This window comes from Ochotona curzoniae, unplaced genomic scaffold (assembly GCF_017591425.1).
Source record: "Ochotona curzoniae isolate NIBS_2020 unplaced genomic scaffold, NIBS_Ocur_1.0 contig_1, whole genome shotgun sequence".
Taxonomy (NCBI): domain Eukaryota; kingdom Metazoa; phylum Chordata; class Mammalia; order Lagomorpha; family Ochotonidae; genus Ochotona; species Ochotona curzoniae.
Window position 1 is genome coordinate 36807453 of NW_024464918.1, and position 27061 is coordinate 36834513.

The 27061-nt window shown below is 45.1% G+C and overlaps 1 protein-coding gene across 2 annotated transcripts; it reads right to left on the reverse strand.

Moving 5' to 3' along the window:
• Positions 1-7833: 7833 nt before the first annotated feature.
• On the reverse strand, positions 7834-26753 carry SKP1 (S-phase kinase associated protein 1). Of its 2 annotated transcripts, none has more exons than XM_040971763.1 (6): positions 26650-26753; positions 24118-24214; positions 15072-15145; positions 10618-10761; positions 8780-8920; positions 7834-8229 (listed from the first exon to the last, which is right to left on the reverse strand). In XM_040971763.1, the coding sequence occupies exons 2-6, from the start codon at positions 24212-24214 to the stop codon at positions 8194-8196; spliced, it is 492 nt and encodes a 163-aa protein (XP_040827697.1). In that variant the 5' UTR covers positions 26650-26753; the 3' UTR covers positions 7834-8193. The 2 variants fall into 2 exon arrangements, with proteins under 2 accessions (XP_040827697.1, XP_040827707.1); XM_040971773.1 differs by lacking the exon at positions 26650-26753 and adding an exon at positions 24660-24674.
• Positions 26754-27061: the final 308 nt, after the last annotated feature.

The window sequence follows — 27061 nt, forward strand, 5'->3', positions numbered from 1 at the left end:
ACCCTCCGGAAAAGCCTTGAGTTCCTACTTCAGCTACAGGTTTCTCAGAATCCAAAGATAACATACTCCCTAGTATAGTGCTGCGAAGTCTTGAGGAAAAGGACCACTGTAGTGTCCAAAATATTTTTGTACTGTTAATGCATCATCATAGAAAGACTTTTTTTAATGTGAGAATAAAGATAACTTTTTACTGGGTTTGTTTTTTAAAGCCTGACCCTGACAAATAAGCTGTTTAATATCAAGAATATAATGCTCTCCCTTTCTCACAGCTAAAAATACTCATCCCCTCCTCACTTCCTCTAAAGGGGTCCCGGCCCTGCACCCTAGACCAGAGGGCTGCTCTGAGCCAGGCTCTCAAGGCCCCAGCCCTCTGACTCCACAGTGCAGACCAATCTCCACTCTCATGTGGGTTTCAATGAACTGGAAACTCCCAACCTGAAACAGGTATACACAACCATGAGGCTGCTTTCTCAAAGAGAAGACTCCACAAGTACATGTGTCCCCAGGAAAGCAAGCAAATAGGAATATTCCATAAGCTGCTATAACCATAATTTACTCAAGGATAGTTTAATAACTCCCATTCCTCCCCTAACATTCTAAGACCTGTGTAGTCCAAGGGTAAGTTTCCAACCTGTTAAGTAAACTGCTGACCCCGAGATCTATTAGGAATGTAAGTCATACCATAAGGTCACCTCAGTTAGGCCAGTTTGACAGGAGATGGTCAGTGGGCCTCCATCACTGCAATTTTCATTTCATTTAGAGTCAGCATCTTGGATTTTGTTTGCAAGCATTTATAAACAAAGTTGTCTTCCAGAGTAGAATTTATTTAAAGTAGGTCACTAGAGTCTTAATCCCAGGCTGGCTGCTTCCTGGGAGAGTACTCATGCCATTGTCTGGACATCTGTCCCATTTTAAACAATTTTCCTCTGGCTACTGGCCTGTTTGCTTCTAAAAACTACATTCTCCCCAGGGCTCATGCAAGACTGGGCGGCTGCATCTGATATGGCATCTCATTTACAGTACACAGGGTACCTGAACAATGTACCCTCTGTGTGTCTTGGGGGTAGAGGGAGTTCCAAAGGCCTTGGGCAACTTTGTAATAATGAAACCAGCCTAAGGAAAAAAAACCCAACCTCTTTCTCACAAAGGAGACTCAAATCTCAAATCACAGTGGTACATTCCTGTGGGGCTACACGGGGTTGAGATTGCAACCCCAAACTCAACTTCAAATATCAGAGTGGTTCCCTTCAGGGACAGCTCGTGAACTGACCTGAGAGTCAGGATGGGACCGCCTGGTCTCCCTTCCATGCTCCTGCACAGGTGGCAGACTTAAGACCTGCTAAAAATCCAGCTCCTGAGCCTCCACCTTCTGCTGCTCCCTGTTTGCCTAGGGCTCTCAGTGCAGCAGCACCTTAGCAGGGCCTTCCATTTTCATCTTTTTTTAATTGGAAATTCAGATATACAGAGAATATCTTTGGTTCGCTGATTCACTCTTCAAGTAGCTGCAACAGACAGAGCTGAACCGATCTGAAGCCAGGAGCCTCTTCTGGGTCTCCCACGAGGGTGCAGGGTCCTAAGACCACAAGCAGGGAGGGAGCTGGATGGGAAGTGGGGCTGCCAGAACACAAGCTGGTACCCATATGGGATCCCAGCACGTGCAAGGAGGACTTAAGCGCTAGGCTACAGCTGGCCCTTTCCCTTCTAATTTACAACAGGCCCTCTGGCCACCCCCCTCCCCCAAAGTCTCAGTTCCTTCTGGTTGTGGAGTCCTAGCCTAGCTCAATTCTGTTTAGCAAACCAAAAACCTGGGTAAGAAACCCAGAAGCAAAGCCAAGTGGACTGTTTCTCTACATTCTGTTCCAGAGAAGGCAGGAAAATAGGACAAAGGGCAGAAGGCCAAATTTATTTAAACTTGTTTTGTTTGGTCTATATATCAAAATCAAAAATTTTAGACCCCAAATTATATTAAAAACCTGAATTGACTTTTCAAAAGTTAGGCTTCAGGCCCGGTGCTGCGGTGGCGCAAGTGGTTAAGGTCCTCGCCTTGAATGCCCGGGATCCCATATGGGCGCCGGTTCTATCCCGGCAGCCCCGCTTCCCATCCAGCTCCCTGCCTGTGGCCTGGGAAAGCAGTCGAGGACGGCCCAAAGCTTTGGGACCCTGCACCCGCGTGGGAGACCCGGAAGAGGCTCCTGGCTTCAGATCGGCATAGCATCGGCCTTTGTGGTCACTTGGGGAGTGAATCATCGGACGGAAGATCTTCCTCTCTGTATATCCGCCTTTCCAATAAAAATAAAATAAAATAAATCTTTTTTTTTTTTTAAGTTAGGCTTCTTCAACCTGATTCAGAGGTCTTTGGAAAGTTTTTAAGATTTATTTTAGCCTGAAACTCAGAAGAGAGAAAGAGCTTCCATGCTCTGATTTTTTTTAAAGATTTATTTATTTTTATTACAAAGTAAGCTAGACAGAGAGGAAGAGAGACAGAGGAAGAGCTTCCATCCAGTGATTCACTCCCCAAGTGAGCCACAATGGCTGGTGCTGTGCCGATCCAAAGCTGGGAACCAGGAGCCTCCCACGCGGGTGCAGGGTCCCAAAGCTTTGGGCCGTCCTCGACTGCTTTCCCAGGCCACAAGCAGGGAGCTGGATGGGAAGTGGAGCTGCCGGGACTAGAACCGGCACCCACATGGGATCCCGGCATTTTCAAGGCGAGGACTAGAGCTACTAGGCCAGACTGCCGGGCCCCACGCTCTGATCTAAAGCCTGAAACCAGGAGATTCCTCAAGGTCTCCCGCATAACATAGGTGCCCAAGGCCTTGTACCATCCCCTAGTGCCTTCCCAGGGCACAAGCAGGCAGTCAGATTGGGACTCAATCCAGCACTCACACTGGATGCTGGCACATGCAGGTGGAAGATTAGTAAGCTCTGTCACCACACCAGCACCAACTTGAAAGCTCTCTAAGGGTTCCTCAGGGCCTGATGAGTTCAAGTTTCTGAAACAGTGCTGCCCACTCAGGCAAACCCCCATTTTTAGGTTGTGGTAACACCCCACAACAGAGACTGTCGAAACCAGCTTCTTTGTTCCAGATCTCAGATCCTCCCAGGGTTATCTTTTTAACTCAGCTCCTTGAATTCTTAAAAGAATGTCTTGGACACATACAAAAGTGCCGTTTTTACCTACTTTGTTTCAAGGCTAGATGTGCAAAGATGAGCTAATGAGTTGCACCAACACTTGCAAAGTGAAGGGGCACATCTTTCTCTCATGACAGTGATAAGGCCAATCAACAGGCTAACATACAGCGCAGTTTGGTTTTACTTTTAAAGCGCAAGTGCACGGGCCTGTTGCAGTAGCCTAGCGGTTGAAGTCTTCACCTTGCACACACTAGGATCCCATATGGGCGCTGGTTTGAATCCTGACTGCTCCCCTTCCAATCCAGGTCTTGCTTTGCTGCTTTCCCAGGCCCTGCTTGTAGCCTGGGAAAGCAGCAAAGGATGGGCCAAAGCCTTGGGACCCTGTACCCTCGTGGGAGACCCAGAAGAAACTCCTGGCTCCTAGCTTTGTATTAGCTCAGCTCAGTCTGTTACAGCCACTTGGGGAGATATTCCTGTCTGTCTCTTTTCCTTTCTGTATATCTGATTTTCCATTAAAAAAAAAGTCTTAAAAAAAATCACAAGTGCATCAGTCAACAGATAAGAAACCAAAACACGATCACAAAGGAGTCTTCCTCACTAAAAGCACCATACTGCAGGCAGGGACATCTTCAGGTGTAACTAGTAATCACCCACATTGGCCAGGCACCTGCTTCCCCTCCTTTGCTCTGCTGGCAAAGTAAAGACCACTTCCTAGTTATGCCCTGTGGTTATCAAGAGGTTTCTTTTCCTCTCATATGTATACCAATAATTACCGAATATATTAATAATTCATCACCAGTAACCACTTTCCAAGCCCGGGGCTATCATCACTTCTCCCCTCTCATGCACTAAAACCACTCTTGGGGGACAGGCATCTGGCTTAGTGGCTAAGATGCCCAAGGGGTTCAACTCGGAATCCATACCAAGTTCCTGGGGTCAGGCCTGGTCCAATTTCATCTGTCACAGGCATATGCAGAATCAACCAGCAGATGGGCAATTTGTTTCTCAAACAAAACCAAACTTATATTCCTTACACACCACACCCGTATTTGACAAGGACCACTAAGTTCCCTGTCAGAAATGAACAGCGCAGTGCTTCAAGCGGCCTCTGTATTCTACCAGTACTAACAGAAAGCACACTGCAGGTGTGCTGTGAAACGGTAGCTGCTGTTTCACCCTTGCCCACAGCTGTGGACACGCTACCGCTAACAGGCAAAGGCAGGTACAATGACTTTAAACCACAGTGGTTTAAAGCAGAGGGCAGGAGTGGGGACATCACCAAAGACTAAGGTCTGACTGCTGTGGATAATGGGAAAGGACCGTGCACTCCAAGTGACAACCTACAAAACCTGTTAAAATAGTGTAGATTTATATAAGAACACAGCAAACTAGGAAAAACATGTTTCAGCCAACTTGAAAAGGGCTTAATCCACGCTTAGTGGGTACACAATGGCCACGAACGACCTATTTTCTCTTTGATGAATGATCTTAACCTTTACATAAAAGATGTTATGGTTTATTTAAAGACTACAGCCACAATGTACATAAAATCAAGAATACAACAAAAATATTAACTACATTGTACATTCAACCTTTCTGAAGATCCTAGTATTTTTTTTTTTTTTTAGATTTATGTATTTTTATTTGAAAAGCAGGTATACAGAGAGGAAGATCTTTCATCTGTTGATTTACTCCGCAAGTGGCCACCATGGCCAGAACTGTGCCAATCTGAAGTCAGGAACCTTCTTCCTCTCTTTTGGGGACCACATGAGTGCAGGGTCCCAAGGCTTTGGGCCCCCCTCAACTGCTTTCCCAGGCCACAAGCAAGGAGCTGGATGAGAAGCAGGGTCGCTGGGATTTAAACTGGTGTCTATATGGGATCCCAGTGTATGCAAAGCAAGGACTTTAGCCACTAGGCTCCCACGTTGGGCCCAAGATCCTAGTATTTCTAACAATTCTTGATGGTCACACAAATCTGAGTTGGCAATGACAAGGAGATACTTCCTTCACAAACTGAACACAGCACACATAGACATCCTGGGATTTCCATGAAGACTGGTGCATAAGCATCATGATACTGCCCAAGGTGTCTAAGATTGTAATGGCAACTGGCAGTTCTACACCAAAACATGACCATTAGTTTTGGAGAGTGAGGCAATCAGTGATACAAAACTGATCACGAGGGTCAGCAAACTTTCATAAAATGCAACAGAGAGGGCCAGCACGGTAACCTAGCAGCCAAAGTCCTCACTTTGCACACAAAGGGATCCCATATGGGTGCCAGTTTGTGTCCTACCCAGCTCTCTGCTTGTGGCCTGGGAAAGCAGCCAAGGATAGCCCAAAGCCTTGGGACCCTGCACCCATGTGGGAGACCCAGAGGCTCTGGGCACCTGGCTTCGGATCAGTACAGCTCCAGCTGTTGCAGCCGCTTGGGGAGTAAATCAACAGATCTTCCTCCCTCTCTCTCTCTTTTCCTTTCTGTATATCTGACTTTTCAATAAAAGATTTATTTAAAAAAAAAATGCTGGGGCCCGGCGCGGTGGTGCAAGTGGTTAAGGTCCTCGCCTTGCACACCCAGGATCCCATATGGGCGCCGGTTCTATCCCGGCAGCCCCGCTTCCCATCCAGCTCCCTGCCTGTGGCCCGGGAAAGCAGCAGAGGACAACGGCCCGAAGCTTTGGGAACCTGCACCCGTGTGGGAGACCCAGAAGAGGCTCCTGGCTTCAGATCGGCATAGCATCGGCCTTTGTGGTCACTTGGGGAGTGAATCATCGGACGGAAGATCTTCCTCTCTGTCTCTCCTCTCTGTATATTCGCCTTTCCAATGAAAAAATAATAATAATAAAAATAAATCTTTAAAAAAAGATAGCTGACTTTACTTAAAAAAGAAATGCAACAGAGTAACCATGCTAGGCTCTTTAGCTAAAGACAGTCTATGAGTTTACTTAGCAACCTTTAAGGTCATTTTTACTTCCAACATAAAAACCAGGCTTAGGATCAGATTTCACCCACACATGTAATTTGCTGTCTTTGGTAAAAGAATGGGAACTCTGACATATGAACTTTTCTATTAAAGTAAATTTGGGACAATTGAAAGGTGAAGGCAACTACTATTATGGGATAACCTGAACAGCTCACAGCAAATAAACAGAATACAATAAAGCTATATGTGATACAATATTAAATGAAAGAAAAATAAGGGGGATGGACACAAAAAGGAAATGAAAAAAATCCCATGAAAATGTCTGAGGGTATCTTACACATCAAAAAGTTTTCAATTTTGGGCCCGGCAGCGTGGCCTAGAGGCTAAAGTCCTCGCCTTAAATGCGCTAGGATCCCATATGGGCGCCGGTTCTAATTCGGGCAGCTCCACTTCCAACCAGCTCCCTGCTTGTGGCCTGGGAAAGCAGTCGAGGATGGCCCAAAGCCTTGGGACCCTGCACCCGTGTGGGATACCCAGAAGAAGTTCCTGGTACCCGGCTTTGGATCGGCACAGCACCAGCCATCGTGGCTCACTTGGGGAGTGAATCACTGGATGGAAGCTCTTCCTCTCTGTCTCTCCTCCTCTCTGTGTATCTGACTTTCCAATAAATAAATAAATCTTAAAAGAAAAAAGTTTTCAATTTATTCTACTGCAGGGAGGAAGGTGAAAACAGAAGTAGAGTCTGGGGCCCGGCGCGGTGGCGCAAGTGGTTAAGTCCTCGCCTTGCACGCCCGGGATCCCATATGGGCGCCGGTTCTAATCCCGGCAGCCCCGCTTCCCTTCCAGCTCCCTGCCTGTGGCCCGGGAAAGCAGTCGAGGACGGCCCAAAGCTTTGGGACCCTGCACCCGCGTGGGAGACCCAGAACAGGCTCCTGGCTTCGGATCGGCATAGTATCGGCCCGTTGCGGCTCACTTGGGGAGTGAATCATCGGACGGAAGATCTTCCTCTCTGTCTCTCCTCTCTGTATATCCGCCTTTCCAATAAAAAAAAGAAGAAAAAAAAAAAAAAGAAAAAAAAAAAGAAGTAGAGTCTGTAATAGAACTGAGGCACCATTTCTGGTTAACTTTAGTCACAGCAATTAGGAGAGGGAATCCTCCAGTAGCTGACGGGTGGGCCCCTCAACAGCCTGCAGTGAGCTATAACATGCCCTAACAGTCTTTCCATGTTACACATACACAAACATTAAATCATTTAATGTTAAGTGACCAAACACATTTTAAGTCCACAAAAGCAAACTATTTACTGTCTATCATAACTTACTTTTATTGAAAGTTATCTCACATTCATAAAGGACATTTTCTGGATTCTACCACATATTTTAACGTTAAATGTTATTTTTGACATGCAAGTAGAGTGAAGAGTGTTCCCCACATGGGAAAAGATTATAAAAAGATGACATACCACTTGAATTAAATGTCTTTTTTAATTGAAAAGCTAACAAACTAGTTACACCCTCCCTTCCCCCGCCAAAAAAACCCCCACAAACCAGGTAGTGACTGAGACAACATGTTCAAAGCCGAGAGGATTAAAGTAAGAGCAGGTCCTCAGATGCAACTGAGGGAGCCCAGCTCCATACAGCCAAGTCAGCCTCAGGGGCACCGACAGACCACACAGCTGGGAGACACCCTGACAGCCCCACTCAGGACACAGACTGCAAATAGCCTCTGTTCAGTATCCAACTCATGAATAAAGATATTTTCTTCATTCTTTTTCAGAAAACTTCTTGAAAGTTGTTTTATTTACAATGCTAACTTTTAAAAGTTCACTCAAGTTAACTGACAATAAACTAGGCAGAAATGGCTTTAGAAGAGGGAAAGCCCAAAATGTCACTTTCTATCAAGAACCCACAGTTGTTTTATTCAGAGCAAAGAAAACAGGAACTTTCGATCATAGTAGAGGAAACTCAGGTTTGGAATCTGTACTCAATAACTACACATGCAGTGAGGACAATATTCTGCCAGAACAAATGATTTGCTGCTGCATTTGTCTACTGTTTGCCTAATATTAACAATTATAAACAGAGCAGTGCAACTAGTATTTGGAACAATCCTTACAATGTTACAGTGTCAGGCACAACATTTCACTTCTCTTCACACCACTGGTTCTCTTTGCGTACCTAGAAGACAAAGATATAAGGAAGCACCTTACTTGAGTACTCTTTCCTAAGATGTGTGAACACTGCCGACTGCTGAGCAGCCTGAGTTGGGACAGCAAATTGGAAAATAAGAAACATCAAGCTAGTACTTTACTTTCTGATGCCCTGACTGCATGTCCAGGTTGTCACTTTGTCCTACTGGCAGCAAGTCCATTTAGATCATTCACATAATTTCTGCATGTAGCCATGTCAGCAAAATCATTTTGATCTATGCGCTCACAAAACTTCTCACTAAGTTACTCGGATGTATCCTGGCATACATTTAGAGAGGGCCTGCTTTCCTGAAATCAAATACACATGGACTGCATTAAAGTCCTAAGTAGTAAAACTATGACCCGATGAACACAAAAGAGCACCGTTTGTTGAAAATTGAAGTTGCTTTCAGAAGAGCAGTGTGTTCTAAACAGAGAGTTGCTCAAGGGCCTCAGACTCCATGCTGCACACATTGCCGGCCTTGCAGGTCAGTGGTCTCGGCCTCTGACACAGCGTGGGTTGACGGTGTGCTACCTACCTGGGCTTCTTCTTCTTCAGTGAAGTCGTTCTTTATATTGAAGGTCTTGCGGATCTCCTCAGGGGTCTTTCCCTTGATCATGTTGGCAACAGTCTTGCATGTAACATCAAGCAAACCTTTGATGTCTAAGTAGTTTGCAGCCTATAAGGTGAGAGTTGTTTTCATTAAAGCTTATATAATGTTTTGAACTATACCCGAAGTTAGTAATTAACAATTTACCAGCCTAAGATGCTGACTGATTCTAAGAAATCCAAAAACTACAGTTAGCCCTACTTATCTGTGAAATCCACATCCATAGATTCAACTGAGGACAGAAATATATTTAGAGAAAAAACTACATCTTCACTAACACATACTTTCTTATTCCCCAAACCTGACAGAGAAACAACTGTTTATAATACATTTATTAAGACAACATAACATGAGCACTTTGAGGGGGTCCTGGAACCAAATCCAAGACAGAAAGGGGCAATTACAAATCACACTAATTTTTCTGTGAAAAATTAGGTATTTTTGTACATAATGTTTCTGTCGTTTGCTGTAATGCGGAGTCTTTGTGCCGCCCATCCCTGGACCACAGCCTCGCCTACTTCGTGTGTGCATGCACAAACATGTACACGTATATGCACATGCATGCAAGCACCACATGCCAGGTTCCAGCAAAAACAATTATCCAAGGCTCTGCAAAAAGCGAATGTTTTGCTCTATTAATTTTTTCTGTGTTTATGTTGTCTATTTTAGCAAGTTTTGTTTTCAATACTTTCATTCTTCTGTTAAAGTTTAACTGAGGCTTAAATTTCAAAAATTTGTACATTGATCCTGATGTTCTTCTACTATTGACTTCTAATGCTACTGAGGAGAGAACACACAATTTGTATCACTTAAATGGTATGTTTTATGACCCAGAACATGGTCTATAATGTGAATACACTCTTGGATATGTGCAGCTGTCATTAGACATGATGTGCCAATACGTTCATTAAAACAAGTTCATCAATACTGTTACTCAAATGTGCTATAGCCTTACTGATTTCCTATTTATTCCACTAATTCTTAAGAAACAGGTACTGGGCCTGGCATGGTAGCCTAGGGGCTAAAGTCCTCGCCTTGCCATCTGTCAGGATCCCATATGAGTGCCAGGTTCTAATCCCAGCAGCCCCACTTCCCATCCAGCTCCCTGCTTGTGGCCTGGGAAAGCAACAGAGGATTCAAAAGAGGCTCCAGGATCCTGGTTTTGGATTGCAGCAGCTCCGGCAGTTGCAGTCACTTGGCGAATGAATCAGTGGATGAAAGATCTTCCTTTCTGACTCTCCTCCTTTCTGTATACCTGACTTTCCGATAAAAATAAATATAGAAAAAAAAGTGAAAAAAGTGGTGGCTTTACATGTTATTCCATCCTGCTGGCCACAAATTAAAAAAAAAAAAAAAAGGAGGAGGAAACAGATATTGAAATCTGTGATAGAAGAGTTCCCTATTTCTCCTTTGAAGCTTACCAAGTTTTGCTTCCATTTTTGGAAGTTTTGCTTATAGGTAGATAAATGTTATCTACAAGGATGCTAGCATTATGAAATAACTATTACCTCAGTAACATTTAATGTTGAATACTAACATATTGATTTAAATAAATTAACGGACGGAAGATCATCCTCTGTCACACGTCTTTTCTGTATATTTCAATTTTCAATAAAAACAAACCTTTATAAAAATGAATAGAAATGAATAAACACATTAAAGTTAAATTCAAAGCCTTAAATTTCAGTATTAATGAATATAGTAAATTTAGTTAGAAGAAATTATAAAGACTGGAATACAGCTATATTACATTATTAAAAACATACCAGAATAAGCTCAAAAAGTGTTCCTTGGTCAACTTTCAGAAATTCTTGGTCCCAAACGGGGATATCATCTGTTCGCTTTTCCTTGTTCTCATCATCTTCAGGAGGAGGGGGGTCATCCTTGTGGTGGGTGCACCATTGAATGACCTACAATAACACAAGTTCAATCCTGTGCAGTATTTTATTACAAAGTACTCTTTCCCCTACTGGGGCAACATTACATCTACACCAGGATAAGAATTAGGACAAAAATTAATAGGTAAGCACGAAAACAAAAACGATCTCAAAAACTCTTTATAATCCTATATGGTACGAGGTCTTATCAATCAAAAGGAAACCATGCACACCATACACTTAGTGGGAGATGAAGCCAACACATGAGACTCCAGCCTCCTGGATTAGACTGCCAACTCCAGTGCCGACAGCTCTGCTTCCCAGCCAATGTCCTGCTAGGGCACCTAGGGATATGGCAGAACACAGCCCAAGTGCTCGGGCCCCTGCTACACATGAGGGTGCCACAGACAGAGTCCCAGGCCCACCTGGCCGAGCCCCAGCTGTCTCAAATTCTTTGGAAGTGAATCAGAAGGTAAATCTCCATATATACATATGCCTTGTAAATAAAATGGAAATTAAGTTTTATGATACAGTTCAGTTGGTTGCTGGGGTCTCCCTTCCCCCTCAACCAAGTTCCCTCCCCATCACAATGGCTGGCTTTCATGATTTTCCCAAGTCCATCATGCTGCCGCTCACTGTCACTTCATACTTACCCGCACCTTCTGTACTAAGATTTTGTGATGTAATTCATTAATCGACCAAGCATAGAGGCTGGTTGTTTATAATTATCTGAGATGGTCAAAGTCCCTTTTATTGATGTTATTGGTACTACCCATGAATAACAAAGATCCAGTCCTCACTGTACCTCCATTAGGGTACAAGAATGAACTCACAGCAAAATGACCATCTCCTACCATAGAAATCAAGTTTTTAAAGACAAGTATAGGTAATAAGCAAAAGAAATCTGAATATCCAAATACTAGGGAATGTTCAACCTCATTAGACATAAAAACACTAATCACACTACTATCAACTGCCAAAGACCAAAATAATCCAATTCCAGAACTCAGTGGTGTTAACTGTTAGCAACACTATGCAGCACTCATACTCTTGACTATACAGTGTAAACTGGTATTTGGGCCCGGTGCGGTGGCGCAGTGGTTAAAGGTCCTCGCCTTGCACACCCGGGATCCCATATGGGCGCCGGTTCTAATCCCGGCAGCTCCACTTCCCATCCAGCTCCCTGCCTGTGGCCTGGGAAAGCAGTCGAGGATGGCCCAAAGCTTTGAGACCCTGCACCCGCGTGGGAGACCCGGAAGAAGCTCCTGGCTTCGGATCAGCAGAGCATCGGCCGTTGCGGCCACTTGGGGAGTGAATCATTGGACGGAAGATCTTCCTCTCTGTCTCTCCTCTCTGTATATCCGCCTTTCTGATAAAAATAAATCTTAAAAAAAAAAAAAAAAAAAACTGGTATTAACCTCTCTGAAAATTCTGACAGTATCTAGAATGTGCAAATATGTGCATGTGTTTAAGAAAAAGCCGAGTCTGGTGCGGTAAGCCTAGCGGTTAAGTTCGCGACTTGCAACGCTGGCATTCCATATAGGCGCCAATTCATGTCCCGGTGGACTAAATCCCATCCAGCTCCCTGCTTGTGGCCTGGGAAAGCAGTTAAGGATGGCCCAAAGCCTTGGGACCCTGCAGCCACATGGGAAACCCAGAGGAGGCTCCAGGCTCAGGATGGGTGCAGCTCTGACCTTTGCAGCGCCTGGGGAGTAAATCAACAGATGGATGATCTTCCTTTCTGCATATCTGACTTTCCAATAAAAATAAATCGTGAAAAAAAAGGGGGGGGGGGACACAGCGGCCTGCCACAGCCACACTGGGGGTTTTGCTTTAAATTAGCCGATCAATTGATCTGAAAGGCAAAGAAAGCATCCGAGAAAGGGAGAGACAAAGACCTTGCATCTCCTGGTTCACTCTACAAATGGCTTCAACAGCCAGGACTGAACTGGGGTAAAGGCAGGGCCAGGAACTCCATTCTGGTTTCCTACATGAGTGACAGAGACGCAGATTCTCTAATCAGGATGTCATTTAGGTGTCTTTGTCTATCAGCTACTTATATAAATTGTGGCAAATTCTGGCTCAAACTTTGGAGGTTCAAAATTGAAGATCAGATCATCTCAACTGGTTCAACTGACTGGTAAGGTCAGAGATGGCAACAGCACAGCACATGAGGACAAACAATCCCACAGTGAGTCAGGATGCAGAGCATGCTCATCATCAGCTCCCAAAGCAGTAACTTCCTTCCAAGAAAGGCACTGTGGCATACGGGTCAGGCCCCCACTTTGGAGTGCTTGGCTTGATTCCTGGCTCCTTCACTTCTGACCTAGCTTCCTGCTACACTGCACCCTACTAGACAGCAGGTGATAGCTGAGGTACTTGGGTCCCCAAACATCCATGTGGGAGACCTGTACTGAGTTTGGGGGCTTCTGGTTCAATCTGACCCAGACCTGGAAGATACACACATTTGGGGACCAAACAAGCAGATGGAAGCTTCAGCCTCCCTCTCCCTTAGGCTCTTATTTTTTTTTTCCAAACATATATTTGTTTTTATTGGAAAAGCAGATCAATTTATGTAGAGAAGGAGATACAAAAAGAGCTTCCATGTGCTGGTTCACTCCCCTAATGCCTGCATCAGCCGGAGCAAAGCTAATTCAAAGACGGGCATCCGGAGCTTCTTGCTAGTCTCCCATTCATTCCCATACAGGATCCCAAAGCTTAGAAAACATCCTCTAATGCTTTCCTAGGCGATAAGCAGGGAGCTGAATAGAAGTGGGGCAGTCAGTTATGAATCAGTGGCCATATAGGATCCCCAGGCTTGCAAGGTGAGAAGTGAGGATTGAGCCATTGAGCCATTGCACCAGGCCTGAAACTATGCCTTTCAAATAAAAAAAACCTTTAAAAAAAAATCATCTTCTATATTGGATACTCTTACCTGTCCTGCCCTTTCACATAGAATGGAAAAAAAAAAAAAAAAACAAACCTTTAAAAATGTTTTGCAATAAGAAAAGTCAGGGTCAGTGCAGCAATGTTCGTTAAATCCGCCTGCAGCGCTAACATCCCATTTGGGCACCATTTCTAGTCCCAGCTGCTCCACTTCCTATCTAGCTCCCCACTGATGGTCCAAGAAAGCCACAGAAGATGACCCGAGTCCTGGGAACCCTGGCACCCATGCAGGACACCCAGAAGCTCCCAACTCCTAGCTTCGGATTGGCTGGGTTTCAGCTGCTGCAGCCATTTGCAGAATGAATTGACAAACAGAAGACCTCTCTCTGTAACTCTTCCATACAAATAAGAGTAATAAATCTTTAAAGCCATTGTTTGACTTCATAGGACATCACTTAGGCAGCCAGTGCCATGGTATAATATGCTAGCCTCTGCCTGTGGCACTGGCATCCCACATGAGTGCTGATTCATACCCTGGCTCTTCCACTTCCAAATCAGTTCCCTGCTACTGCACCTGGAAAAGGTTTCCTAAGTCCATGGGACCCTGTACTACATGAAAGACCAGAAACAAGTTCCTGGCTCCTGGCTTCAGACTGGCCCAACTCCTACGGCTGTGGCCATTTGGGGAGTGAACTAGCAGATGGAAAAGCTTTCTCTCTTTGTAATTCTGCATTTCAAATAAAGAAATCAATCTTCAAACAAAAATTAAGGGACTGCTGTTTGACTTCACAATTAAGACATCACTTGTGGTGCCCAGCGTGGTAGCCTTACACGTGCCAGGATCCCATATGGGCGCTGGTTCTAATCCTGTTCCCATCCAGTTCCCTGCCTGTGACCTGGGAATGCAGTCAAGGATGGCCCAAAGCCTTGGGACCCTGCATCCGAACAGGAGACGTGGAACAAGCTCCTGACTCCTGGCTTTAGGTTGGCTCAGCTCCAGCCATTGCAGTCCTTGGGGAGTGAACCAGTGGATAGAAGATCTTTCTCTCTGTATCTCGTCTCTGTATATGTGCCTTCCAATATAAAAAATCCTTAAAAAAATTTTTATTAAACAGTAAATTCTAACATCCCTGAATTATTCATATTCATCAATTAATACATTTTTAAGCCAAATAGTTCAGTGACATGAGCTCAAGTGTGCACATATATAAGCAGAAAGGTAAACATAGATATCCCAATAAAATGCACAGCAGAATGAAGTCAAATGTGGCTTGAATTTATTCAGGAATTTTTGGTCTAAAACATATTACCTACTTTTCCCATCTGATCAGGATTATATGCTAGATACAGAAACACAGAAAGAATGGAAGCATGTAAAAGGATTTAACTAAAAGCTAAGTTCATTCAAAACTTTAAATAACCTCAACTATAAATATTAAACCCTTGAAAGACCTTACCTTTTTTAATATTGCTGCATTAACATTTGGTAGAGGAACTGGGTCATCATCTCCTTCATCATCCATTCCCAAATCTAAGAAAACAAGAGAGGTGCCATTACTTTCTAACTCTTAATACTGCAACCAGAGTATGCCTCAAACAACTTGCAACATGTTGTACAAAAGTATTTTACTGGGCTTAGCACAGTAGCTTGGTGGCTAAAGTCCTTGCCTTGAACATGCCCAGGATCCCATATGGACGTCAGTTTGTGTCTCAGTTGCTTCACTTTCCTTCTAGCTCCCTGCTTGTGGGCTGAAAAGGCAGTTCAGGACAGCCCAAAGCCTTGGGACCCTGCACCCACATGGGAGACCCAAAAGCAGCTCCTGGCTTTGGATCGGCTCAGCTCTGGCCATTGTGGTGACTTGGGAAACGAACCAGTGGATGGAAGAGGTTTAATTCTGATTTACCAATAAAAATAATTCTTTAAAAAAAAAGGGGGGGGGGGGTGCACCAGGCGCAATGACCTAGCAACTCAAGTTCTCACCTTGAAAGCGCCAGGATCCCAAATGGGCACCAATCCTAATCCCAACAGCCCCACTTCCCATCTAGCTTCCTGCTTGTGGCCTGGGAAAGCAATCGAGGATGGTCTAAAGTTTTGGGACGCTGTAACCACGTGGGAGACCTAGAGTAAGCTCTGGGTTCTTGGTTTTGAACTGGCTCAGCTCCAGCCACTGCAGTCCTTGGGGAGTGAACCATCCGATGGAAGATCTTTCTGTCTTTACTCCTATCTGTACAACTGCCTTTTTAATGAAAATAAATCTTAAAAAAAGAAAAAGAAAAAAACACTTTACTAAAAACAGTTGTCTTATATGCATTCAGTTTGTGGTTCCCAACAACAGATCCATGAAACATCCTCAACTACGAAGGCTAGGTGAATATATGAATACACAATTCCGGTCTACAGCCATACCAGCCTGAACATGCCCAATCTCACCTCATTAAGGGGTACTGGGAAAAAAGAAAAAACAAAAAACCAACCGTAATTATATTTGAGTTTAAACAATGGGACATCCACCCAGAAAAAAAATCTGAAGCTGACCCCTCACTGTTTTCTTCACACGATTTTCTTTAGATAGAATACATTTAGAATATGAAAGCAACAAAAGTTATCCCAAAGAACAAAAACAAGATAGGATATTTTGTTAACACTGGTATGATCTCAAAAACAGTTTGATAAGAGTCCTATTTAAAAAACAACAACATAAAAAAAAACCTGTTATTTTACTTCAGTTACAGAGAGAGATTTTCCATCTACTGTTTCATTCCCCAAATGGCCACAATGGCCAGAGCAGGGTTGATCTGAAGCCAGGAGCCAGCAGGGTGCTGATTGGAATTGGAGCAGCTGGCACTTGAAATGGCACCTATATGGGATGCTGGTCTGTCACCACAGCCTCCAAAATTAAAAAAAATTTAAAGGCATGTATACAAAGATGTTGTGTAAGTAAGAGCAGGACTGTGTTTATGTGTTTATTTCAAACATCTTCAGACAGATTCCTCAGAAGCTTTCTACCTACTAAAATTAAAGAGAACATGGGTGGAGGGATTTACATTCAACATTTCAACTTTCAGGCCATTTATCACATATATATTATCCCTAACACTGACTTGCCAAGCTTCTCCGTTACAAAGGTCTAATTTTTAGATTCTCAATTGGCTGTTATCCATGATGCAGACATGGCCACTGCTGAGTCCAGTTTCTCTTTTTTTTTAAGATGTATTTATTTTTAGGGCCCGGCGGCATGGCTTAGCGGCTGAAGTCCTCGCCTTGAACACACCGGGATCCCATATGGATACTGGTTCTAATCCCGGCAGCTCCACTTCCCATCCAGTATGAGACACCTGGATGAAGCTCCTGGTTCCCGGCTTCTGATCAGTGCAGCTCCGGGTGTTGTGGCTTCTAGGGGAGTGAATCATATGACAGAAGATCTTTCTGTCTCTTCTTCTCCCTGTATATCTGATTTTGCAATAAAAATAAATCAATCTTCACACACAAAAAAAATTTCAGTATATACAGAGAGGAGAAGAGACAGAGAGGAAGGATTCCATCCAATGATTCACTCCCCAAGTGACCGCAATGGCCGGTACTGCGCCGATCCAAAGCCGGGAGCCAGAAACTTCTTTCTAGGTCTCCCATGCGGGTGCAGGGTCCCAAAGCATTGGGCCGTCCTCGACTGCTTTCCCGGGCCACAAGCAGGGAGCTGGATGAGAAATGGAGCTGCCGGGATTAGAACCAGTGTCCACATGGGATCCCGGCGCGTTCAAGGCGAGGACTTTAGCCACTAGGCCACGCTGCCGGGCCCTTAGTCCAGTCTCTATATACATCAGGTACTCTTCCATGCACTGGAGTCAACAACAGATGGAGGAATCGCTGTCAGTTTTAAAGACTTATTTATTTGAAAGGCAGAGAAAGAGGGGAAGATCTTCATCCACTGGTTCTCTCTCCAGATGGCTGCAACAGTTGGAGGTGGGCCAATCAAAAGGGAGGAGCTTCTTCCTGCCTCCAATGTAACTGGAACGGCCCAAGTACTTGGGCTAACTCCACTAGTTTCTCAAGTGCATTAGCAGGGAGCAGAATAGGAAGTGGAACAGCAGCGACTTCAACCAGTACCCATACGGGATGGCAGCGCTGCAGGCAGCAGCTGTACATGCTATGCTACACTGTGAACACAATTTTAAATTAAATGATTTTGAATTGCAGAGGGACCAGCCTAACAGCACAATATGCTGATCCTTCACCTGCTGTGCTGGAATCCCATATGGGCAACAGTTTGTGTCCTGGCTGCTCCACTTCCCATCTGGCTTCTTGCTTGAAACCTGGGAAAGCCGCAGAGGATGGTGAGTGCCCTTGAGCCCCTGCACCCACATGGGAGGCCTGGAGAAAGCTCCTGGCTTCAGAACAGCTTACTTCTGTCCATTGCAGCCATTTGGGAAGGTCAATCAGTGGGAGGAAAACCTTCTCTGTAAAACTGCCTTTCAAATAAAAATATATGTTAAAAAAAAAAAAACTGAAAGATTTTTAAAACTGCGCTTAGTACCCTGCCTAGAAGATGGAATGTGCAGGCATATCTGGTCCAGTGCAGCAGCACTAACAATGTAAGGCAGAGCAAAGGGGAAGAGCAAGTAACAGGTGCTGGATCACCAAGTACGCAGTCAACACTCCCAGCACGAAACAGTGATTGCACAAGGTTGGTAACCAACAAGGAAATAAAAACTGGTAAAATTCTCTATGTGTTTTAATAGTCAACAACCTACAAACCAAACAGAAGTATTATGTAACATGAAAGGAATCAGGGAATATTAGTTTATGACTTGAGAGGGATGGAGCCAGCACTAGAACTGTCACTGATAATGCAAAGTCTTCCAGAACTGCTGTTTTTAGCAGAGGGGAGCAAGAGCTCTAATGTGGTACATTTGATTTATCACACATCCAATGGTGGTTCTACGTGGGAAGTTTAGAAATGAAGAGACATCAAAACAGTCTGGGAACTGCTGTACAAAGTTGATAGAAGTTATGAAAATGTGACCAGTGAGCTGAATACAAATACAGTACAGAGAATCAAAGATTAAGCCCTAAGGAATGGCAGGCTTCAAAGATGAAAAACAAGGCTACTGAGTGAAATCCAACACCACATGGTACTTCTGGGGCAGTGAGTTAAGCCACCACCTTTGATACCAATGTCAAAAAGCAGCATTTCTACACTGGTTTGAGACCTGCTGCTCCACCTCTGATCCAACCTTCTGGTGGTGTGCCTGGAACAGCAGAAGATGGCCCAAGGCCTTAGCCCCCTGCACTCACTCACATGGGAGAGCTGGATGCAATTTCTGATACCTGGCCCAGCCTGGCCCTTCTGACCACTTGAGGGAGTTAACCAGCAGATCAAAGACGGAGCTCTCTTCTCCTCACCCTCCCTCCTTCTGTAACTATCTTTCAAATAAAACACATAAATTCCGAAATACAAAAAAGAAAGAAAAAGAAAATACAATGGAATTCAGGTGAAGAATGATCAAGCATCAAATGCTCTCAACAAGACAGGAAAGAACTGAAAACAGACAAGGCAGCTAATGACAGAGGTCACCGAGCTCCACAAGCACCTCTAACGGATGGGTACAGACCAGAGCACATCTTTTTTTATGACATGGTTGGACTCCCCAAGTCATCCTCCCCTCCCCCTTCCACGCATGTCCCCTAGTCCCATTTCAGGTTACAGTAAACCACAAGGGGCCAGCACTGTGGTATAGTAAACTAGCCCACTGGCTCAGCTCTGGTCATTGCTCATTTGGGGAGTGAACTAGCAGAAGCAAGATCTGTCTCTCCGCTCCGTAAAATTGGCCTTCCAATTTTAAAAACAATTTACTAAGATCATTATGGATGTAAAAGACTACCTCTCTCCAGCATTTAAAGACTATGCAAAATGTTCTGCCTTTAGACTAAATGCACAAGTAGCAAGTCTTTTAAACTATGTAATTTCAGGCCTGGCACAGTAGCCTAGTGGCTAAAGTCCTTGCCTTGCACGGGCCAGGATCCCATATGGGCGCCAGTACTAATCTCAGCAGCCCCACTTCCCATCCAGCTCCCTGCTTGTGGCCTGGGAAAGTAGTCAAGGATGGCCCAAAGCCTTGGGACCCTGCACCCGTGTGGGAGACCTGGAAGAAGTTCCTGGCTCCAGATTGGCTCATCACCGGCTGTGGTAGTCATTTGGAGAGTGAACCAACAGACTGAAGATCTGTCTCTCTCCTCTTCTCTGTATATCTGACTTTCCAATTAAAAAAAACAAACAACTGTGTAGTTTTAAGGACTTCTGGAAGACATCTGGATCCTGATAGTACATTCTGGACCTGAACAAATTAGTCATCCACAAGTATGCATGTCAAGATTTTCACTTCTCACTGTAATGTAAAACTAAGAGCCAAAGATACTGCAAAATGCAAAACAGGCTATGAAACGATGTCATAAAATGAAATGCAATTAAAAAAATGCAAAACAGGGAAAGCACTAAGTTGCACAGTCAAGAAAGAGTAATACTCAAAGGGCTAGACTTTCACATTAGCTACTGGTGAGGAAGATAAAGCCATTCACCCCTAACCTGCAAAAGCTATAGTGGGAAAAAATTCATCTACTGTTTCCTACCAGTGCACTCACTGCCTGATCAACACTGGAATGAAAACCTTCAGGGAGCCCTCTGTTGCTAAGACTGGCAAACGCTTCTTGGAAGCAATACAAGAAAGGAGAGTGCGGAAGGCATCACTTCAGATGAAGCAAGGAGCGCTCTCACTGCCACGGTTACAAGGGATGGGGGGAGCAACACTTCGGTTTTCACTTTTTTTTTTGGCTATCACTTTCTTTTTTTTTTTTTTATTAATTTTTCATTGGAAAGGTGGATATACAGAGAGGAGAGACAGGGAGGAAGATCTTCCGTCCAAGGATTCACTCCCCAAGTGAGCGCAACGGGCCGATACTATGCCGATCCGAAGCCAGGAGCCTCTTCCGGGTCTCCCACGCGGGTGCAGGGTCCCAAAGCTTTGGGCTGTCCTCGACTGCTTTCCCAGTTGGCTATCACTTTCTACACCCTTTGCATACATTCTCACTCACCTTCTTTTACAAACACTCAGACGATTTTTTTTTTTAAGCCAGGAGTTTCCTCTGTGTCTCCCACACAGGTGCAAGGTCCCAAGACTGTGGGTCATTGTCTACTGCTCTCCCAGGCCATAATTCGGGAGATGGATGGAAAGTGAAGCAGTCAGGACACACACCAGCACCCATACCGGATGCCAGCGCTTGCAGGCAGAACATCAGCCAACTGAGCTATCACAAAGATCTCTACTTTCAGGCCTTTCCAATGATCACACCATTACTTCTTCAAGCAGTTGACAACTTAACCAAAGTATCTACATAAATAAGTCAGTAGGACACATGACTCTAAGCACCACAGGATTATCACACATTACCAAAAACAGGTTTGGCTTTTGCCAGAAAAAGAAAGCATCTACTGAGAAAACAGAGGACATACCCTCCACATTGGGATTCAGCCTTTAACTCACTAACTGTAGAAACCTAGTCACTTGTCCAGTGAATGAACCTGCCCGTATCCTCTTTGCTCTTGGCTTCCATAAATCCCATCACTCACTCACATTTGACTTGTATTTTTTTTAAGATCCATTTATTTTTATTGGAAAGTAAAATATACTGAAAGGAGGAGAGACAGAAAATATCTTCCCTCCGATAATTCTCTCCCCATGTGAGCGCAATGGCCGGTGCTATGCCAATCTGGAGCTACGAGCCCAGAACTACTTCCAGGTTTCTTACACAGGTGCAGAATGCCAAGGCTTTGGGCCATCCTCAACTGCTTTCCCAGGCCACAAGCAGGGAACTGGATGGGAAGCAGGGCTGCTGGGATTAGAACTGGCGTCTATACAGGATCCTGTCATGCGCAAGGTGAACACTTCAGCAGCTAGGCCATCGCATCAGATCCAGCTTTTCTATTCTTAACAACTTGGCCCTGCTCCACCCTTATGTTCTTCCACAGCTGTATTCCCATAATCCATCAAGGAAGGCAAATCTACCTTCAGCAGTCTTTTTGGGACCAAGAGCCACACAACTCAATAGAGTGGTACAGATCTCTGCAAGAAAACTCATTTTTTTTTTTATTATTTTTTTTTTATTGGAAAGGCAGATATACAGAGAGGAGGAGAGACAGAGAGGAAGATCTTCCGTCCGATGATTCACTCCCCAAGTGAGCGCAAAGGGCCGATACTATGCCAATCCGAAGCCAGGAGCCTCTTCCGGGTCTCCCACGCGGGTGCAGGTTCCCAAAGCTTTGGGCCGTCCTCGACTGCTTTCCCGGGCCACAGGCAGGGAGCTGGAAGGGAAGCGGGGCTGCCGGGACTAGAACCGGCACCCATATGGGATCCTGGGCGTGCAAGGTGAGGACCTTTAACCACTTGCGCCACCGCGCCGGGCCCGAAAACTCATTTTTAACTACACAAATATATTATCAGAATCGCCACTACAAGCTTTTCACTCTATCAAAGCACATCCAGCATACTGTCTCTCAAACATCCTGCTCTCACTGTATGCGTATCACTTCACTGATGCCACACACTGCCGTCTAGGGAGTGACACCAGGCAGGATGCTCTTACGATGTCACTCAGCACATGACTGCATGTGTGGATTGGACTCTGCAGCCGTCCACCCTGCTCTGCATCTGGTCCCCCTTTTGTTTATATACTGTTCCAGGGTAAAGATCACATTCCACCATCGTTTTACCGGCACAGTTACTGCTTGGCCCATAACCCTCATTTAACCATTTCTAAGTCACAGACATTCCCTACTTAAGCATCTCTGATATTTAAGTACCCAAGAGCATTCTTACTATTCAGTTTTGGTTTTTTTCGATTCTAGACATTGAATTGCAGGTCTGCATACACCATTAATGACCACTCCAACAAGAGTGATGCATGATGAAAAAATAATAAAAATAAATAAATAAATAAAAATGCTGGTTCTAATCCCGGAAGCCCCGCTTCCCTTCCAGCCGCTGCCTGTGGCCTGGGAAAGCAGTCGAGGACGGCCCAAAGCTTTGGGAACCTGCACCCGCGTGGGAGACCCGGAAGAGGCTCCTGGCTTCGGATCGGCATAGTATCGGCCCGTTGCGCTCACTTGGGGAGTGAATCATCGGACGGAAGATCTTCCTCTCTGTCTCTCCTCTCTGTATATCCACCTTTCCAATAAAAAAATAATAAAATAAATAAATAAATAAAGAGTGATGCATGTTAGCTAGTAATTTTCCAAACTTTTAGGACTTAGTGTATTTTTTCCTTTTTTCCTTTACTTTGTTGGGCTGCTTATACACTTTGAAGCAATTTTAGAGAAATAAAACAAATGAGAACAGTCACTAAAAGAAAATACATGTATATTTACCTACACAGCTTACCCTTCAGAGCTTACTCCTTTTCTGGCAAAGAGTAAGCTGGGAAAGCTGTGCAAGATACTCTCCACTCCGTGTCCCTGACTGGTTATCACAGAGCAAGGCAGTGCCTTTTCCAGAGGCTTGCATTTCTGTCAAGAATTCCAAACAGGAGCTAGCAGAATGGCATACAAGCTAATCCTCTCCCTTGGGGCATCGCCATCCCATATGGATGCCAGTTCTGTCCAGCTGCTCCACTTCCCATCCAGCTCCCTGTTTATTGCCTGAGAAAGCAGTCGAGGACAGCCCAAGCCCTGGGACCCTGCACCCACATGAAAGACTCAGAAGAAGCTTCTAGCTCCTGGCTTTGCATCAGCTCAGCTCCAGCCATTGTGGCCATTTGGGGAATGAATCAGCAGATAAAAGACCTCCCTGTCTCTTTTTTTGTAAAATCTGCATTTCAAATTTAAAAATTAATTTAAAAATTGCTTCAAATAGCTCTTTCAAGTATAAGACTTGGAAGTCATTTCAGTATTTGTTGGCCAATTTTTTTAAAAAAATTATTTTTTTATTGGAAAGTCAGACATACAAGAAAGGAGAGAAAGATCTTCCATCCACTAATTCACTCCCCAAGTGGCTGCAAAGGCCAGAACCGAACTGAACTGGGCCAAACCAATCTGAATCCAGGAGCCAGGAGCCTCTTCCAGGTCCACCATGCGGGCACAAGGTCCAAAGGCTTGGGCCATCCTTACTGCCTTCTCAGGCCACAAGCAGGGCAGGGAGCTGTATAGGAAGCAGCATCACCAGGATACTAGCCAGCACCCCTATGGGATCCTGACACAGGCAAGACGAGGACTTTAGCTATTAGCCTACCGCTCTGGGCCCTGGCCTATTGTTTTTATCCATTTGATTTAATAATGAAACAATCTTGTTAATCCAAATAACGCAGAAAGGATTATCTGATTCAGAACAACACAATTTATACTTTGTAACTGTAAACTTTACCCCTTCACACTCTTAATGTTCAAAACATCACTATTTACACGCTTCTTCCTTCCTGCTCACCCCCACCAAGCTTCTCCAACAAACTTACCAACTTACCTTCCAACATGGTCTTGATAGTTACAGACTGCTTGGCAATTTCCACATCAACTTCAAAAATCTCTCCATCAGAACTCTGCAACTTAATTGAAGGCATCTAAAAAGTGCATTAAAAAATTTGAGAAATATGGCACATACCTGACATGTCATCAGCTACAGTCAGAAGCCTCTAAGTTACTGACCAAAAAGTCCAGGACTTTCACGTAATTTGACTGCTTTACACATAATTCTACCAATTATCTCCAAAGTTAACTCCTAAGAAAGGAATCCTGTCCTGCCGAGCTTAGATATGTACCCTTTAAGTGCTATACTTTGGATGCAAAATATATCTAAAGTAAAATGCACTTGTATGCTTCCTGCCTTTCTGCTCCCACTGAATCGAAACTATTCCATATGACTAGTTAACTTATCATTCAACCACCTGCAAACGTGGTGGAAGGTCAGCCTGAAAATTATGGAAGGTAACCGTGTCCCCTACAGTAAGATCAACCACAGAAAAATGAACTCAGAAACAAAGACTAAAACTGCATTTGTTCACTTACATCTGTGCAGCAAAGACTTAGATAAACAGATGTCAATACAGCTTCTCAATCATAAAATTAAGGGTTTAAATTTCAGACATCTTCATACCCTTCATTACTGATTGACTAGGTGTCCAAGGCAGAGATCTGATAAAATTCCCAAAACAGGAGATTGCTTGATCCAAAAATGTATTTATTAAACTGAGTCATGAAGAAGAAAATCTCTTACATAAAATTAAGCAATTAACTCAAAGGACCTGGCAAACATTCTGGCAGAAATTTAAGAATTGCTCTCTGTAAGTCTTACTACCTTCAGATTTGTTCAAAGAGCGGTTAGGGTTAGAATAAATAATTCACTGTTAAAAAAAAGAAAAAGCTGTGTGCTTGCTTCGGCAGCACATGTACTAAAAACTCAGTTCTCTTCAATTTCACTGATCGCCTTAAAAGCTCTGAAAGCATTCATAATCCAATGATGTCACTACTTGCCAAAATAAAACATCTCCAAGACTTTCTGGGTGTGTTATATTAGAAAATAGCATCAATTTTAACGAACATCTCAAGGTTGGCATTTAAGACATCACCACACTCATTTTGGACTTAAGAATTGAGACCCCATTACACAACTTAGTCATTCAGCTTTTTCTAAGACAACTATTCCCATCTCCCAAGCAGACCAGCGATTAGAAGCAGCAAGCAGAAAGCAAGGCCCTGTTTCCCAATCACACACTGGAATATCCGGCTTGCTGCAAGCACCCACGGAGGGAGAGCGTCGGATTACACTTTCCAGCTCCCAGCGGGGGGTGGGGGGAGCAGCTCGGGGCTCCCCAACAATGCAGCAGCCCTCCCAGGGACAAAACAACAGAGGTACCCTAGGAACACAGCGCCGCGTAATCCCTGACATTTCTGTTATGCTGAGGGTCCAGAGAGCTGATGTTACAGAACCCGGAGTCTAACAAGGCCAAGTGATCAGATTAGAGCAGAACAACCATTTCATATTTCCCTCAGAATCCCTGACCAATGACACGATGTGCTTAGTCACAGTCCAGTCCATATTAGGTGACCCTGAAGGCAGCCGAGATCTCATTAAGCAGCAAGGAGCCAATCTGTAACTGGATGCACCTGGTAATCTAACCTCCCCGTTCAAAGAGAACTTCCAGCGTCACATCAGCATTCAGTGAAAATTTTTAAATAATGCACAGCACTTTGACTCGACAAGCTTCCAAAACCATTTTTTTTTTCAATTCTTTAGATTTCTGTACACGGATACCGTGGCTGGCTAACTAAACCGATTCTATCAAATTATAACCAGCCAAAAAAAAAAAAAAAAAGAAAGAAAAAGAAAAACACGCTGGGTTTTTAAGTGACCCGAAACTCTGCCATCTTTTTTTAGACCACGGGGGTGGAGGAGACTGCATTGTTCTATAACACAAACACAACCATCTCCTGGGAAGCTCTACCGAAAAAAAAAAACATGTCCCCCAATACTCGGACCTCAAGCCTCCATCAATGGTGAACCGAAGCAGGTGGACTTCCTTTCCCTTGAAAACCCAGGCACCGCGAATTGTTTTTTGGTTTTTTCGTTGTTGTTGTTTTGTTTCTTATTTACAAGAATTAGGGCCCCTGGAAGTCAAACCACTATGACGATGCCATCTGCTATGAAAACAGTTCTCTCAGCGACTGCACACAGTGGCAAAAACAATGCAGGAAAAGTCTTCCCACGAACAGCCCCGGCTGGCGCACCCCGGGCAGCTAGAGACGTCGAGCGCAGGCTCGGCACTCCGGGAGCCCACAGCCCAGGTGTCGGAGAGGCCTAGCGGAGGCCCCGCTCACAGCTCAGGCCGACCGAGAGGCCTGGCAGCCCGGCCCCGCGCAGCCACACCAGGCCCCGGAGAGGCCTTGCGGAGGCGGCCCGGAGCGCCCGACCCCGGAGCCCAGCGGGCCCGAGGGAGCGGCCCGCAACGCCGCCGCCCCCACGGCCCCCTTCCCGCTCTCCGCGCGGACGCCTACTCACGGTGTTTCGAGCTTGTGGACACGGCGGCCTGAGGGGCAGGCGGCGGCGGGACACGAACAAGAAGGCGGAGAACAAGACCGCTCGAGCGGTGGCGCGCGGCGGCGGCCTTTATAGGCGCGTGCGCGGGCGCTGAGGACCCCGGGCCTCAGGCGTCACACAGCCGGCAGGGCTGGCCGCCGAGATCGCCTGAGTGCAGGCCGCGCAGAGGCAACGGGGCCGAGGGAGGGGCGGCTGCCCTACCCCGCCTCGGAAGCTCGGCTTGTTCCCTCTCTGGAAAGCCGGCCCCGGACACGGACTGGGGCTCCCTGGCAGGGTCTTTCAGGCAGAGGCTGTCCGAAGCTGCGTGAAGGACCCAATCCTGAGACGCCTGGCGACAACAAAACGGGGTGTGGGTGTGTCAGCCCTGCGCCGG